This window comes from Octodon degus, unplaced genomic scaffold (genome assembly GCF_000260255.1).
Source record: "Octodon degus isolate 3935 unplaced genomic scaffold, OctDeg1.0 scaffold00026, whole genome shotgun sequence".
Classification (NCBI taxonomy): Eukaryota; Metazoa; Chordata; class Mammalia; order Rodentia; family Octodontidae; genus Octodon; species Octodon degus.
The window spans coordinates 546,013-560,382 of NW_004524602.1; the positions used below are offsets into that span (position 1 = coordinate 546,013).

Sequence of the window (14,370 nt, forward strand, 5' to 3'; positions counted from 1 at the left end):
CTCTACATCATCGATCACATTCCTCTGTAGCTCCATAATCTTGATCAGAAAATTTGGAGCACAACTGAGTAACATGTTGTTACAGTACAGGTTCTATGTCCGAAGTCTTCACTGACTTTGAAAGGCTAGGGCCAAAATGTTGGCTGATCTTGCAGCCCTTCCTTTTCTCCAATTTTGAACTGCTAACTTAGGTTGTTAACCCTCCAGAAGAGAAGCTTATTATTAACCTGCAATATATGCATTTTGGTTTCCCTATCTGTCTAAATATCAAAGATCTTTGGCATATCATGGAACAGGTATTTTCCATCAAATACTGATATGTTGAACTTTTAAGTCCTTACAGAATATGAAGGAAAAATAATTTTATAAAAGTCGAAATAAGCATTAACATTTTTACAAAGAAATTTAGAAATCTAACCATATACAGAATTGTAACAGGACAGACCAGTGACATTTTTTCCCTTACTGTTGTTTTTTGTTTTTTTCAATCGGTTTAAAGTTGAGACTAAAGAATTCTCAGCAGGATCCCGTGTATAAGTAACCTCGCTTAATTGGAAAGGACAGCCTTTTTACACTCCAGAGACAGACTGCAGCTACAAGCAACTGCCTAGGAGCCGGCTGGCCAAGGCCTGGTGGAGGCTCTGTCTTCCAGGCTTCATTCCCCTAACTCTGCAGGAAGGGCAGGTGTCTTCTTGGAAAAAAACATTTCCAGATCCAACACCTGGGAGAGGTGGCCAGGCCGATTCTGGACATGATGGCCAGGAGGGGCTCATGCCTCCCTCAGGCCACCTTTTGGAAAAGGCACTCTTAACTTACACGCTTCCAGCAAGTGGTGGGAAAGAGGGTGAGTAAAGAAAACAAGCGTTGGACTGGATGACTTGGGACTTGGACTTCTCAGAAATTGTCCAAGCAACCTCGCGATCACGTGGATGGGGCGGAACTGAGGTGCCTTATAGGGACCTAGCTCCTGCTGAATGGCTACTCACATCGGGTGGGGCCTTGGAGAGCCAATCAGAAACGAGTTCTAGTTATGTAAAGCACCTTGTTTTTTTTTTTAAAGGAAAGGCTGGACTTAACGTGAAGGCGCCAGAATTGAAGAACGCTAGGCAATCACAAGCCGGATCTCCAATTTCCTGTTCAGAGGCCCGTTGGCTGGGCAAAGTCTAGGGAGCCTGGCCGAGCCACGCCTTCTAGTAGTCTGCGCTGACTGGGCAGCGAGGAGTGGGAATAGCCAGTCAGGAGTCGGTCACGCGGGTGCTGAAGGGGCGGACCCAGCTGCTGCAGCTCGGGGTCCGTTTCCCGGGACTGTCCTCCGGCTGGGCCGCGAGAGTAACGAGGGTGAGCTCGACGACGTGGGATTGATTGTGCAGTGAGCAGAGAAGGGTGCAGAGGCCAGGCTGAGGTGGGCTGGGCCGGGCCGGGTCTGAGACGCCCTAGGGCATGGGGGTGCCATCTGGGGTGGGGATCCTGCCTGTGATCTTGTCCTAATTACGGTAGCCTTGAGGGGGATGCGCGGTCCCCTCTCCTGTTTTCACCCGGGCTGAGATGCCAGGATGCCCCTCTCCCGAGCCCGGGCATGAAGAGTGACAGAAAAGTGCACTGAGGGAACCATTTCTGCACATCCCCTGTCCTCATTAATATCCTAACTATGAACCTGACCTGTGTGCCCTCTTCCTAGCCACTTATTTTCCTGCTGTTTTGGTCAGCAACCCCTAGGAATCCTGCTGGTTCACAGCTTTTTGTCTTTCACTGAACATCAAGCGCCTGCTGCATCCAGTCGTGCATTATTACTGTTTGCAAATTACATTCCAGGTTCCCGACGTTATCTCCTTTGGAGTGAAGGCAAACCTGGTTCAGTATTTACTATTCACTAAGGCACCAGCAGGGTGCTGAGACGCCATCCCCTAATCTCCAACCCTGGAAGGACAGAAGTTTGCTGGAGAAAGGGAGACTGGAAAGAATGGTTGAGGCAAAGGTTATAGGACTTTGTTACTCCCTTCAGGGAGAAAGAGGAATCAAGGCTGATTCCTGTTTCTAGTCTCAAGTAACCTTGTGCAAAGGGCAGCGTTTAAGGCCCAGCCTTCTGTTTCTGGGACAGAAAGTGTGAGATTCTGGTACAGACCTTCAGGTTTCCTGAATGTGCTTTCTCCAGGCACCCAGTAAACTGAAGATCAACAGCCCTCGCTTAGGGCTTGGATTCCCCTTCTCCCACATGCGGGACAGCTTTAGTGAGGGAAATGTCTGTAGCAAGCACGTTTCTTTCTATTTTTGTTTACTTTCAGGCACAGAGGGAAATCTGTGCCGTTTCTTCCAAGATTTGGAGTCCTTCCTGCAGGAAGAAAAAAGGCAAACTCAGAGCGAAAGAATTTCAGCATAGTAGATTTTCTGGGGCAATCCAGTCCAGCTATTTTGTTTTATTTTATTTTATTTTATTTTGCGGAACCATCTCCCCAGCCTCAAGTTCAGCTCTTTTAAAAGTCTGCAATTCGAAGGTCAGGTGGGAGACCTGGGTCTGGAATAGGACTTCTTAGTGCACCAGCCCTGCCAGCAATGCCTCACACTGCTTTACAACCCAGCCTTCTTCAGAGAGATGTCTAAAAGCCCCCTTCGCAGATGTTACAGAAGCATTTGCTGGAGCAGTAGAGAGCTGGCCTTTCTCAGCTGCCTTTCAGATTCAAGAATTTATAATTTAGGGCCAGGGATATGCAGGGATGCAGCTCCTGCCTGGCAAGTGCGAGGTCCCGAGTTCAATTCTCAGTACGCAAAAACAATAAGAAAAATTTATAATTCATATTAAATTCAGAGTTACTGCGACATCCTTAACACTTTGGGAATTGGAAAATTACTCCAGCATTTCACTGTGTAGTTAACATTGCCGTTCCTATTACACTCAGAATCCAGCCTTACACCAGTGTTTGTCTCCAGAAGAATGTTTACATATCCTTTAAAGTCTTAAACTCAGAAAAACAATGCAGCATATGTTGGATCCCAAAAGGTTCAGGTGCAAAAAAATTTTGAAATCACATGTAGGCTTTGTTATAAGGTCTTTAATGGACCAAATCTCAACAGCTTTATTTCCTTCTAAAAGGAAATCCTGTGGTAAACAAGAGATGTGATTCAGGTGTGCAGTGGTTCGGTGCTGTTTGGTCAGAGGGATGGCTTCGGGGGGACAGATAAGGAAAGGCCCTGGGGATTGGTGACATTGGGGGCTTTTACCCTTATTGTCATTTGAATTGTCAGACTGAGTAGTCTTGGAGCTAATGCAGAGAAAAGAGCCCAGATACCTCTGGAGTTCCTTTCCCTTAGCAGAGTAGGTGGTCTTCCTGTGACCGGACTGGGATGACTGGATAGTAGCAGGCCTGGCTATGATGCACATGCTCTGAGACATTCTGAAACCTGCCCTCCTTGTCCTGGCTTGTCTTTCACTAGGACATTTATTCTTTTAAAAGTAAAATTTACATTCATTGAGATGGACAGATGTTACATTCACTTCAGTTTTAAGCTAGGTTTTTAGGGGAGGGAGTTTGGTTTTTTGTCTTTTTGAGACAGGGTCTTGCTGTGCAGTTCAGGATGAGCTCACTTTGTATCCCAGGCTGATCTCAAACTTGATCCTCCTGCCTCAGCTTTGGGTGCTGGGATTACAGGCATGCATCACCATGCCTAGCTGTTGTTAAACTAGGTTTTGGCAAATGTATGCACCCATGCAATGAAAGCCTTAACAAGATACAGGGCTGGGGATGTGATTGAGGAGTAGAATGCCTGCCTCACAGATGTGCATTTGGCCTCCCAAGACTGCCAAAAATGATTAAGACATGGAACAATTTACTCACAAAAAGTTCCCTCTGCGTGGGAGGCTGAGACACAAAGATTGCAAGCTGCCTGGGATACCTAGTAATACTCTGTCAAAAAAAAAAGGGGGGGGGGCTGGTGAGATGGCTCAGTGGTCTAAAGCACCTACTTAGATCAAGCTTAGCAAAACAGCACAGGGACTGCAGTTCAATCCCCCAGCACCACATGCCAGCCAGCCTCGCCCCCTGGTGGGCTGAGCTGGCCACACACACACACACACACACACACATAAATAAATAAAACATTTTTTTAAAAAAAAGTTCCCTTTTGATGCCTTCCTGCAAGGAGCCCCAGCTGTTCTGCTTGCTTGCTTGCTCACTTGCTTCCTTTTTACTCCTTCTGTGACACTGACATTTGAACATAGGCTACCCTAAGCTACATTCCCCAGTCCTTTAGTTTTTTTGTTCTTATTTTGGGATTTTGGTTTGGTTTTGATTTCTTTGAAGAAATGAGAGTCTCATTGTATAGTTCAGACTGGCCTGGGCATGAACTCATTGTGGAGCCCAAAGTGGCCTTTCAACTTACAGTGATCCTCCCCCTTCAGCCTTGAGTGTTGGGCTTACAGGCGTGTACCATCATGCCCAGCCTGTTTATTTAGTTATTTTGAGACAGGGTCTTCCTACACTGCTAGTCAGCCCTGGGTGGCCTAGAATTTTTGATTCTCCTACTGTTGCAGACACTGTAGCAAGCTGGATGGAAAACACTTTGCACCAGGGAGTAGGAAGGCAACTTTTTTTTTTTAACTTTATAAAGATGTTTATTTCACTTCAAATGCACACCTTGGGGCTGGGTGAGATAGCTCAGCGATCTAAAGCACCTGCTTAGGCAAGTTTAGGCAAGTACAGGGACTGTGGTTCGATCCCTAGCACCACATGCCAGCCCTGCCCCCAGGGAGGGCTGGTGGGTCACACACACAACAAAAAAATGCATACCTTCTCAGATTAAAAACATTAGAGACAGTGGTTTATGCTTTAAAAGTAGACCATCCCCCTAGTTCCATTAAAAATAATGTATATACAAGCAATCTGTGTATCTTTCTGGTGAATTCACATAATACTTTAGTTCCCTGATCTTTTGACCTTATCCTGGGATTATTTATTTATTTATTTATTCTTAATCAGCAGGCCAATGTGGGATCTCTCCCTGAAAACATTAGTATTGGCTTAAAGTAAAACAGCAATGCACATACTTTTTATAAGCAGGAAATAAAACAATATTTTTATTTCCTGCTGATAAAGAGTATGTTAGTCTATAATTGGTTCGATATATTTAGTCATATGTTGTCAGGCACGTGTGTCCAGGGCAAGTTTAATTAAAGGGAGCTATTTATTATGGAGCAGGAGGGTCTGGGGTAGGGGGGAGTCCAGCTCCAGGTCAAGAGGGCAGAATTTAGTAGGAGCATGATAGGGTTGACTTGTGCCTTGAGGCAGACCAGCAAAACAAAGTATTTGTGTAGGCTGTTGTGCATCTGGATAGAGCTGAGTCCATTGTCTCTGAGTTGCAGCTGGGTAGTCAAGGCCAACTGAGTCTGACAGCCCAATTAGGAAGCTGTAGTTTTAAATTTTTCACGCTACACTACCTGAGCCTGCCAAGTGCTGGGATTACAGATGTGCACCACTGTACCCTGCAGAGATTTATTTTAGTGGGATGGTACTAGGGTTGGACCCAGGCTCTTCATACTGAGCTACATCCTGGGCCAATTTTTAATTCTTACTGTGAGACAGGATTTTACTAAGTCTCTTAAATTGCCCAGGCTGGACTCCAGATTGCAGTCTCCCTGCCTCAGACCCAGAATGCTGGGACTACAGGCATGCATCAAACATACCTGGCTAAGATATGTTTGATGTAACTATATCCAGTCGGGTGCAGGGCATATACCTGTTATCCCAGCACTTGGGAGGCTGAGGCTGCATTGTGAGTTCAAGGCTAGCCTGAATGTGTCTCAAAAACAAAAACATCAGAAAATGGAAAAAAAATGTTCAGATGAGAAGGGAAATGAGAAGAGAAAGGAAAGAAAGGTGGGGGGAGTTAAAAAAAAAAAAAAAAACTACACTCCTGAACAAAGACCAAAATCATACCCTAAAAGACAACTCACCCCAAGATATTGTAAGTCATATACAACTTGGTATGAAAGAAAGATCAAAAGAAAACTATTTGAGAAAAGAAGAATGTAAAATTGTAAAAACCTTAGGGATTTGGTTCCTGAAGGATACTTAGGCCCTACATTTCCTGGGTGCCCAAGAAACAGGCCAGGCGTGCGGAGCCAAAGTGTAACTCCCACAGGGATGAAAGCGGGCTTCCCTCTCTGTCTCTCCCAGTGGACTCAAAAGCCGGTTTGAAATCCATCTTCCTTCAGCAGCCATCATTCTGTCCCTTCCACTGTCTGCCACATGGTTTTGGCAGGTATTAAATTTGTATTGGGAGCCGCTGAAGCTGAAATTGTTCCTGTGTGGGAGTGTAGGATGAGGCCTCATTGCCTACGGCAGTCAAGCTACCTCAGTCTTGAGAAAAACATTTTGCCTGGACATTGTGGGCTATTAGTCACCAGGCAAATTTGTGTCTTGCAACTTCATAAAGGTATAAAGAAAGAAGGCCCTTATTGTTGTTCTGGGGTCTTCTCACCTACCAGGCAGATGGGCTACCACCTGACCCAGCTCTTGTCTTCTGGTCTATCTTTTCCTTATTCCCGCTGCCCCTTCTCCCCAGGGTACAACAGATCACATCAAGAGACCAACAGATACCCTACAAATTTGTAGGTTGCAAACTGAAGATCTAACTTAAGTTTTTGTAACTGCTGGTAGATTTATTTTAAGCCCCTGTCCCTCTGTGCAGCAGAAAATGTATTGTTTATGGTAAATCTGGTCAATGCAGTGAGAATCCAGTCATTCCAGATTTGAACTTAGTTAATTCAAGGTTTTCTTCAGCATCCCACAAGTTTGTTGCCTACTGCTTTATATCAGCATGTTGAGTCCTTTTCTTTTTATTGATTGGTTGATTTTTTAAAAAAAAATAATTTTATTGAGAAACAAATAACAATGAGACAGTTCCACAACCCATTCCTAGCACAGTTTCGGTAATTAATACATTGCATATTGTTGTCTTAGTGGTTATTCATTTTACAAGATGCAGACATGATATTCTGTCCACAAATACTATTAGAACAAATCTCTAGTCAGTGATCCGAGAGAATGCAGCTGTGTATCTATCTTAACTATTTTGAACATACAGATACAAAATGGTCCTTCATTTGCATCCCCCTTTTTTGTTTAGTTTTGTCAGAGAAGGGTATTCCATTGTCATTTAAATATTGTAGGCACGTGAATTCAGCAAAATATTCCAATATAGTCCCATAGTCCATAATACTAGTGGGTTTTCCGTAAGACTGGTGAGGACAGAAGTTGTTAACTTGGCCGGGAGGATGGCTCAGTGGAATAAATGCTTGCTTGCAAAGCACCAATGCCTGAGTTTAATCCCTGCAGGTCCCTTTCTGTAACTTCACATTTGTGACTCTTACAATTGTATTTCAGTTATTGTGCCTAAAAACCCCTTATGCCTTGTACATAAATGCATACTTTCCTCCTTGCTGTCTGTGATCCAGCTCTGCTGACTCCCAACGACAGTGGCCTTATTGATATATAAAAGTTACATGACATGTTCACCAGCTCCAGAGCATTTGTACTTGCTGTTCCTTCTTCCAGGAACATTTTCCCTATAAATTCTTCCTTCCCTCATTTCTCTAGTCCTCTCCATCCAGTGATCTTGGTGGGAACCTCCAAAATGATACAGGAGAAAAACTGATCTCGGGTGGGTGACCTCCAAACCATATAAGGAACTTCCAAATGACATAGGGAAAAACAATCTCTTGACCTGACCTGTACTAGTTTGTGTTCTCTAAAGCTGAAGAATGAATTTTAGGAATAAACGGAGGTTATGAGCAGAATATATTTATTGAGGGAAAGAAAGCTCCTGTTTCAGAGAGGGACAGGAGGGGGGCCCAAATGGGTAGTTCCTCTGATTGGTTGATTTTTTTAAAAATGAAAAGAAAGCCTTTATACTGAGCTATATCCACAGCCTTTTTTATTTTTTATTTTAGGTAAGGTCTCACTAAGTTGCTAAATTGCCCAGGCTGGACTCATACTGGGCCATCTGCCTGCCTTGGCCTCCCCAAGGATTGGGATTACAGGCATGCACCACCACGCCTAGCTTCTTTAAATGTTTTTGTTGTTACAGTGGCTTTTTAATGGTTGCAGAACACAGGCCTTACTTGTCCACGCCTTCATAATTTGAAGTACGTGGGATAAGCCAAATGGGATCTGTATAATTTAGCAAAATTCACTAGAAAACATTGCCATATTTAGATTTGTCTTTTTAACCCAGGACTGGTGGTAAGAGGATGAAAGGACATGACCATGGCTTAGGAGCCTCAAGAACCAGGTCTTGCTGGAAGGGTACTTTGGTCATTTAATTCCTAGCGCCTGAACTTCCCTGTAAAGGCCGAGAGGAGGGGCAGAATTGGGTTCAGTGACCCCAGTGTGCTTTCCTGGCCTGTGCTTTCTCCTAGGACTTGGTCTTCAGGTTAGGAGATAAGTTTTAATATGATTCATGGTATTATATAAGGATTTTTAGTCCCCTACCAAAATAACTACTTTCTTTTTTTGTGGTGGTAGGGTCAAACACAGTTTCTCCTGTCTACTGGTCAAACACACAGCTGTACTCCTGTCCCCCAACCTCTTTTGGGGGTATGGTGGTGAGGATAAGTAGGTTTGAGACAGGCTCTTAGTACAGTGTAGTCCAGACTGACTTTGAACTCACTCAAATTTTGGCAATCGTCCTGCCTCAGCCTTCCAAGGGTGGGGATTATAGGCATGCGCCACCATACCTGGCGTGGCCCCAGCACTTCTTGATCTCTGATTTGATTTGTTTAGCTTTATGAGTAAAAATAATCAAAAGAAATATTGAACCAAGTTAAAGCAACATTCTTGGGCTGTCTGCGGAAAGCATTGAAGTAAGTCTCCCCTCTGTGTCCCCTTTCTGCTTGCTTGTTCCTCAGACCCAATGGCGAGTGGAGCCAGTCAGCAAACACAGGCTCTGACCAAACCTGCTTTCACAGAGGCCCAGGCCTCTGCGTTGGTGGAATCAGTGTTTGGGTTCAAAGTGTCAAAGATCCAGCCACTTCCGAGCTATGATGACCAAAACTTTCACGTTCACATCTCAAGAACTGAAGATGCTGCGGATGACCCCACTGAATGCGTTCTCAAAATAAGCAACACTGAGACCAGCAAAAACCCAGACCTTATTGAAGTGCAGAACGGTGTCATCACGTTTCTGAAGGCAGCTGGGTTTCCAACCGCGTCCCTGTGCCACACCAAAGAGGATAACTTGACCTCTCTGGTGTCCATAGGTGAGACACGCCGATTCTCCCGCACTCCTGCACTGGGGCTCCAAGTGGAAATGCAGTGTTGAGCATAAGCTCGCCATTCCAGGCGGAGCTGCATTATTTTCCCAGTATTTTGGAAAAGTCACCCATCACCAACATGGAGATTGGGCCTCTGGTTTGGAAGTGGTTGGAGCTGGCATTGGGTAACTTTTCTGCTTAGAAATCTCTGATGGGGAGAATATTTTTGTTCTTATTTAACCAGAAATATAATCCACCCCTCCCCACTTTTCTTTTCAGTGCTGAGTTGAACCTAGGGGCTTTCACATGCAGGGGCACCACCACGGAGCCTAACCCTGACCCCAATTAAACATTTTCAATTAAACATCTCCATCCATAAGAATAGCTATAGATTCTGGCACTAGGCTATAGGAGAAAGAGTGAACACAAGACCAGATGTGAGAAATTGTAGATCTAACTCGGTCGTTGGGCACCCACTTCATTCCCAAGCTGTTCTCAAATGTGAGGTTTGGTCCCCCTAACCTCTCAGGGACTAATGCTAAAATGTACCTAATCCAGCAAGGGGCAGCTTGAAATCTGCATTTTGGAATTTTTTGAAGTTTGAAATCTTGATTGTCTTTTTTCTCCATTGTCCATCCACGAGGAGAGGGGCTTGACACGGAGTCTTGCTATGTATTTTGGGCTGGTTTTGAACTCCGTCTAGCTCAGGCTGGCCTTGAACTCATGGTGATCCTCCTGCTTCAGCCTCCCAAGAGTTGGGATTACAGGTGTGTGCCATCATACCTGGTTGCTGTCCATCCATTTTTATTTTGCATGAGTCCAAGTAGCTGAGCCCAATGTAGTCTCTGACGAACAGATGTCCTGTCTCACACATACAGGTTGTACTTCAGTTTACCCCAGGGAAGCTTTATTTATTTAGGTTTCTTGAGACAGGGTCCCACTGTGTAGCTCAAGCTGACCTCAGACTCACTATGTAGTCCAGGCTGGCCTCAGACTTGGAGTTCTCTTGCCTCAGCCTCCTGAGTACTGAGATTAAGTGTGTGCAACACCATGCCCAGCTGGAATAGTCATTTCTTTCAAGCATAGACTTATTAAAGACTGTGCGTCTGAGGGATTTGTCTGCTATAGTAGAAATTTCCCTTTAGAACTGAGGCCCAAGGAGCTGGGCCTGTACTTTGTTGGCTGTAAATGGCAGGTACAGCGTTCTTGAGATTTGTTGCCTGTTCATCAGCTCAGCCCTGCTTCATACAGTGCTGCAGAGTAGTTTTTGTATTTTGGTTGATTGATTGATTTTTGATCTTTTTGAGACAGGGTCTCACTATGTAGTTCAGGCTGGCCTTGAGCTCACTTTGTAGATCGGACTGGTCTTGAATTCACAGCGATCCTCTTGCCTCAGCCTCCTGAGTACTGGGATTACAGGCTTACAGAGTAGTTTTTGGTATGCCCATTTTTTTCCTCTTCTAATTTTAATAGTGATGACAAAGGCAGGATAGTTTTCAGATTGTTTTGTTTCTCTTTTTAGAGAATAGTTGAGAATGCCATGTATCATTGTACCCATCTAGATACCGGCTCGGGAACCAGAAGCCACTTGCTGAGGCTGCTGACGTTCCTTCCGGGCTGCCCCGTAGCGCAGATTCCCATCAGCCCCCAGCTGTTATATGAAATTGGAAGGCTGGCTGCCAAGTTGGATAAGACACTGGAGGTAAGAGTTGGGTTTTATTTTGTTTGTAAGGGATTTTTGTGCATCTGATATTTGGAGTAACATCAGGAGCAGATGCTTTTCCTACATATGGTGTTTCCTAACATACGAGGAGAAGGAAATGAGCTGCTGGTAATGTGTTTTAGGACAGCAAGTCTCCTGCCCCAGTCTGTGCTTTACTCATAGGTTGGTTTGCAAGGTTACCTAAGTTTTAGAAACTCGAAATCTTCTTTGTATCTGTCATGAAAAATAGTTTCTACTCACAAATTGGAACCTGAAGTTTTCATTCACATGAGGCATAGTCTGCTGTAGCTACGCCATAAACCGATTAGCGGGGTTCAGAGTATAGCTCAGGGGCACCTTTGGCAGGTACAGTACCCCGGCTTCAATTGCCAGTATGGAAAAATGAAGGAGGAAGAAGACTTGTGTTAACTATATTTTTGTCCCAGTTGGACAGTGTTTGCTCTTGCCAGGCCTCTGCTTGAATCTTTCTAGGGTTACCCCATCAGCCAATGTGAGTAACAGGGCTAATCCTGTGGCAGCTGGCACAGCCGCATGGTGTAAGGCAGGAAGCGTGTTCACGAGGCCAGCACACATGGTCCTGGCATCCCAGTTCAGGTCGATGCTTCCGGTTGGGTGTGCCTCCTGAGGAGCTTCTTGAAATACTTTGTGTTTCCTTTATACATCTTTTATCCTGGGTGCTCGGCAGTGTTCAATACCCGCAGAAGAGGGCTTTGTGAAGCAAGTCACATCTGAGGGGTAGTTGAGTTGGAAGTGCAGTAGGTAAACAGAAGGGAGGAAAGGCCTCGCTGCTGCAGGGAAAAATACACGGAAATCACGGCAGTACCACTTCCATGTTCCAGAACCTGTGGTCACACTTGCTGTGGCTGGAGTGTGGGAACTGTAGAGAGGGGCAGGGGTCAAATTGAAGATGTAAGGTGGAGTCAGGTTATAAAATCCAGGCCACGGGGCCGGGGAGATGGCTCAGAAAGATAAACACTTGACTGGCAAACGCAAGGATCTGAGTTCAATCCCCGGTTCCGCAAAAAATAAATAAATAAATAAATAAATAAAACCCAGGCCACATGTGACCGTGAGGAGTTTGGGCTTGTGTCAGATGGTGCTTGGGGCCCTGGATGGTTCCTTAGTGGACTCCACTTCCTGTCACTCAGGGGCCAACAGGGTGGGTGGATGGGCAGTGCCAGACCAGAAGTTGGTATGAGGGTACCAGAAACCTAACTCAGCAGTCAAGGGACAGCTGTTTGAGGGCTCCAGCAACAGATCATGGCTTTTATTGGCTCAACTCATTGTTTTATTGTTTTAATGATTAGGGTTTATAGAATATATATTATCAGTCTCCCTAATTATATATTATTTCATGTGTAGTGTGAGATGCAATGAAAGACTATAGTGAATGTTTTAATTTTTTAAACTTAGTACTGTAAAAGATACACTGCCATTACTCTCCCTCACACTCCTTCCCCACTTGGTCCACAGAGGGAAGTCACTGAGAATGCAGGACTGGCTTGTGAGTGTGGTATGGTCAGAGTTTGGCCCTGGGGGAAGACATGTGCTCTGTGTGGAAGTGGGGTTGGGGGGTGCTGCTAGTGTTGACTATCTGTAAGAGCTCTGGTGATACTGTCAGGAAGTCAGGCTGGCCTGCAAGAAGCCTGAGGAAAGAAAGAACAGAGGAGTCAGGTGAATCCAACACACATTCATTAAGTACCCACACAGTGTGTTAAGTCTTTATGTCCTCTCTGACCTATTCCACGAGTGATAGATGCCTTGGTATAACCCCTAAGGAGGCCAAGACCCAAAGCGTTCTTGGCCTGCATGTGGATGGCAGAGCCTGTTGGAACCTGGGACTGCCGACTAAGCCTTGAGTTCTCACCATAGCTGCCTGTCACAGCAGAGGTGTTCTCCTTGAGGCATTGGACAAGAATGCCACTATGTAGGAGGCCCCAAGGCCTTTCCACTGGAAACCCAACCATACTGTTCTAGTTTACCTTTATTTAAAAATAAGAGTAGCAGGTCATGGTGGCCCATCCCTGTAATCTCAACACTCAGGAGGCTGAAGAGAGGGATCACCTCGAGTTCAAGGGCTACATAGAGACTTGAAGACCAGCCTGAGCTACATAGTTAGACCTTGTCTTAAAATATAAAATAACCCTGGCCTGCCATGCCAGCCTCACCCCCAGGGTGCACTGAGACAGCAATTGAGACTGGGCATAGTGGCGCATGCCTATAATCCCAGTGCTTAGGAGGCTGAAATCAGGAGAATAACTATGAGTCCAATCTGTGTAGTGAGATCCTGTAGACCCTGTACTAAATTATATATATATATATATATATATATATATATATAATTTTTTATAAATATTTTTAAAAAATTTTTGTATATATATATATAAATTTATATATATATACATATATATAAAATAAGAGCTACATATATACATAGTAAAAATATCAAAAAGAACTGAAATGTATAAAATAAAAATGTTCTCTCTCTACCATTTCTCTCTTCCTAGTTACAGTCCCACTCCCTGAAGTCACGCCCCTGAGCAGGGTTTGAGGTTCTAACTCTGCAGAGTATTTTTGCAATCCTCTGTAGCATCTAACACACCAGACAGTAAAGAGACTGAAAAAATGGAGGCAAGAAGGAGCATGAGGAACATGAGGAGGAACTCAAAGATGCAGAGGGAGCAGGAGTGCTGTTGTTGAAGATCTTGAGCCTGGGTGTGGTGGCACACACCCGTAATCCCAGCACTCAGGAGGCTGGAACAGGAGGATTGCTGTAAGTTCAGGGCCAGTCTGGGCTACACAGGGAGACCCTTCAAAAATCAAACCAAACCAAACAAACAAAATGACCAGTCATTCAGTTGTTCAAACAGAAAGCCCTGGAAGTCAGTCACATGGGAGGAAAGCAGCTCTGGGTCCAGATGGAGTCAGTGATGTAGATGCCATCGGAGAGACAGGTTTGGGGCCAGGGAGATAGCTCAGTAGAATAAGCACTTGCCTTATAAGCGCAACGGCCTGAGTTCAATCCCCACCAAAAAAAAAAAAAAAAAAAAAAAAAGAAGAAGAACAGGGAGGAGAGACAGATTTCTCTTTCCTTTTTAGCTCAGTGAAAGGAAGGACACAGAGCTTTCTGACTAAGGGGAAAAGCTTCTTCCCTGGAAAGGTTCCTCATAAACGGCGCCAACAAAATACCCAAGAAAGACCTAGAATTTTTTTTTTTAATTTTAAAGAGAAAAATAAAATTTCAAAACATGATACTAGGAGGGTAGCAATGGTTAATACATTGTGTGTTGTTATCTTTAATGTAGTTATCAATGTTTAATTGCCCGAACAATATTAGCACAAACCTTTCTATTCAATGAACTTAGAGAAATTGGTAGTATAACTATCTTAACATATATATATA

General features: G+C 44.5%; 1 protein-coding gene across 4 annotated transcripts in view; it reads left to right on the forward strand.

The window, feature by feature from the left end:
* The first annotated feature begins 1,092 nt into the window (after positions 1-1,092).
* Hykk (hydroxylysine kinase) overlaps positions 1,093-14,370 on the forward strand; it is a 22,403-nt gene continuing 9,125 nt past the window's right edge. For 3 of the 4 annotated variants that reach the window (XM_004628883.2, XM_023712462.1, XM_023712463.1), the window contains exons 1-3: positions 1,093-1,338; positions 8,900-9,250; positions 10,807-10,946. In XM_004628883.2, the coding sequence (XP_004628940.1) occupies positions 8,905-9,250; positions 10,807-10,946 (486 nt within the window). In that variant the 5' untranslated portion in view covers positions 1,093-1,338; positions 8,900-8,904. Of the gene's footprint in view, positions 1,339-2,295; positions 2,377-8,899; positions 9,251-10,806; positions 10,947-14,370 lie in introns of those variants that run through there. The other variant, XM_023712461.1, reaches the window with a different exon arrangement.